Source organism: Eimeria mitis, genomic scaffold (genome assembly GCF_000499745.2).
Source record: "Eimeria mitis Houghton genomic scaffold, Emh_scaff274, whole genome shotgun sequence".
Lineage (NCBI taxonomy): Eukaryota > Apicomplexa > Conoidasida > Eucoccidiorida > Eimeriidae > Eimeria > Eimeria mitis.
The window spans coordinates 26,509-26,745 of record NW_013571085.1 but is presented as its reverse complement, the minus strand read 5'-3'; the positions used below and the strand labels follow the sequence as shown (position 1 = coordinate 26,745).

At 57.4% G+C, this 237-nt stretch overlaps 1 protein-coding gene across 1 annotated transcript in view; it reads right to left on the bottom strand.

Moving 5' to 3' along the window:
• Window positions 1–144: 144 nt before the first annotated feature.
• The window catches only part of EMH_0006380 (uncharacterized protein), a gene marked incomplete at both ends in the record, with an annotated part of 2,182 nt that continues 2,089 nt past the window's right edge, over window positions 145–237 (bottom strand). The window contains one exon of the mRNA XM_013497543.1: window positions 145–156. Coding sequence (XP_013352997.1) covers window positions 145–156 — 12 coding nt within the window. The remainder of the gene's footprint in view (window positions 157–237) is intronic.

Here is a 237-nt window from a genome sequence, read left to right as displayed (position 1 = left end):
GCTGCTGCTGTTGCTGCTGCTGCTGCTGCTGCTGCTGTTGCTGCTGCTGCTGTTGCTGCTGCTGCTGCTGTGCTTAGGAGACGCCTCGAATTTTGTGGAGACAGAGCAGTTGCTGCTGCATTACTACCACGACCCCTTGCCTTCTTACATATCTCCCTATGGCAGCAGCAGCAGCAGCAGCAACAGCAGCAGCAGCAGCAGCAACAGCAGCATCAGCAGCAGCAGCAGCAGCAGCAA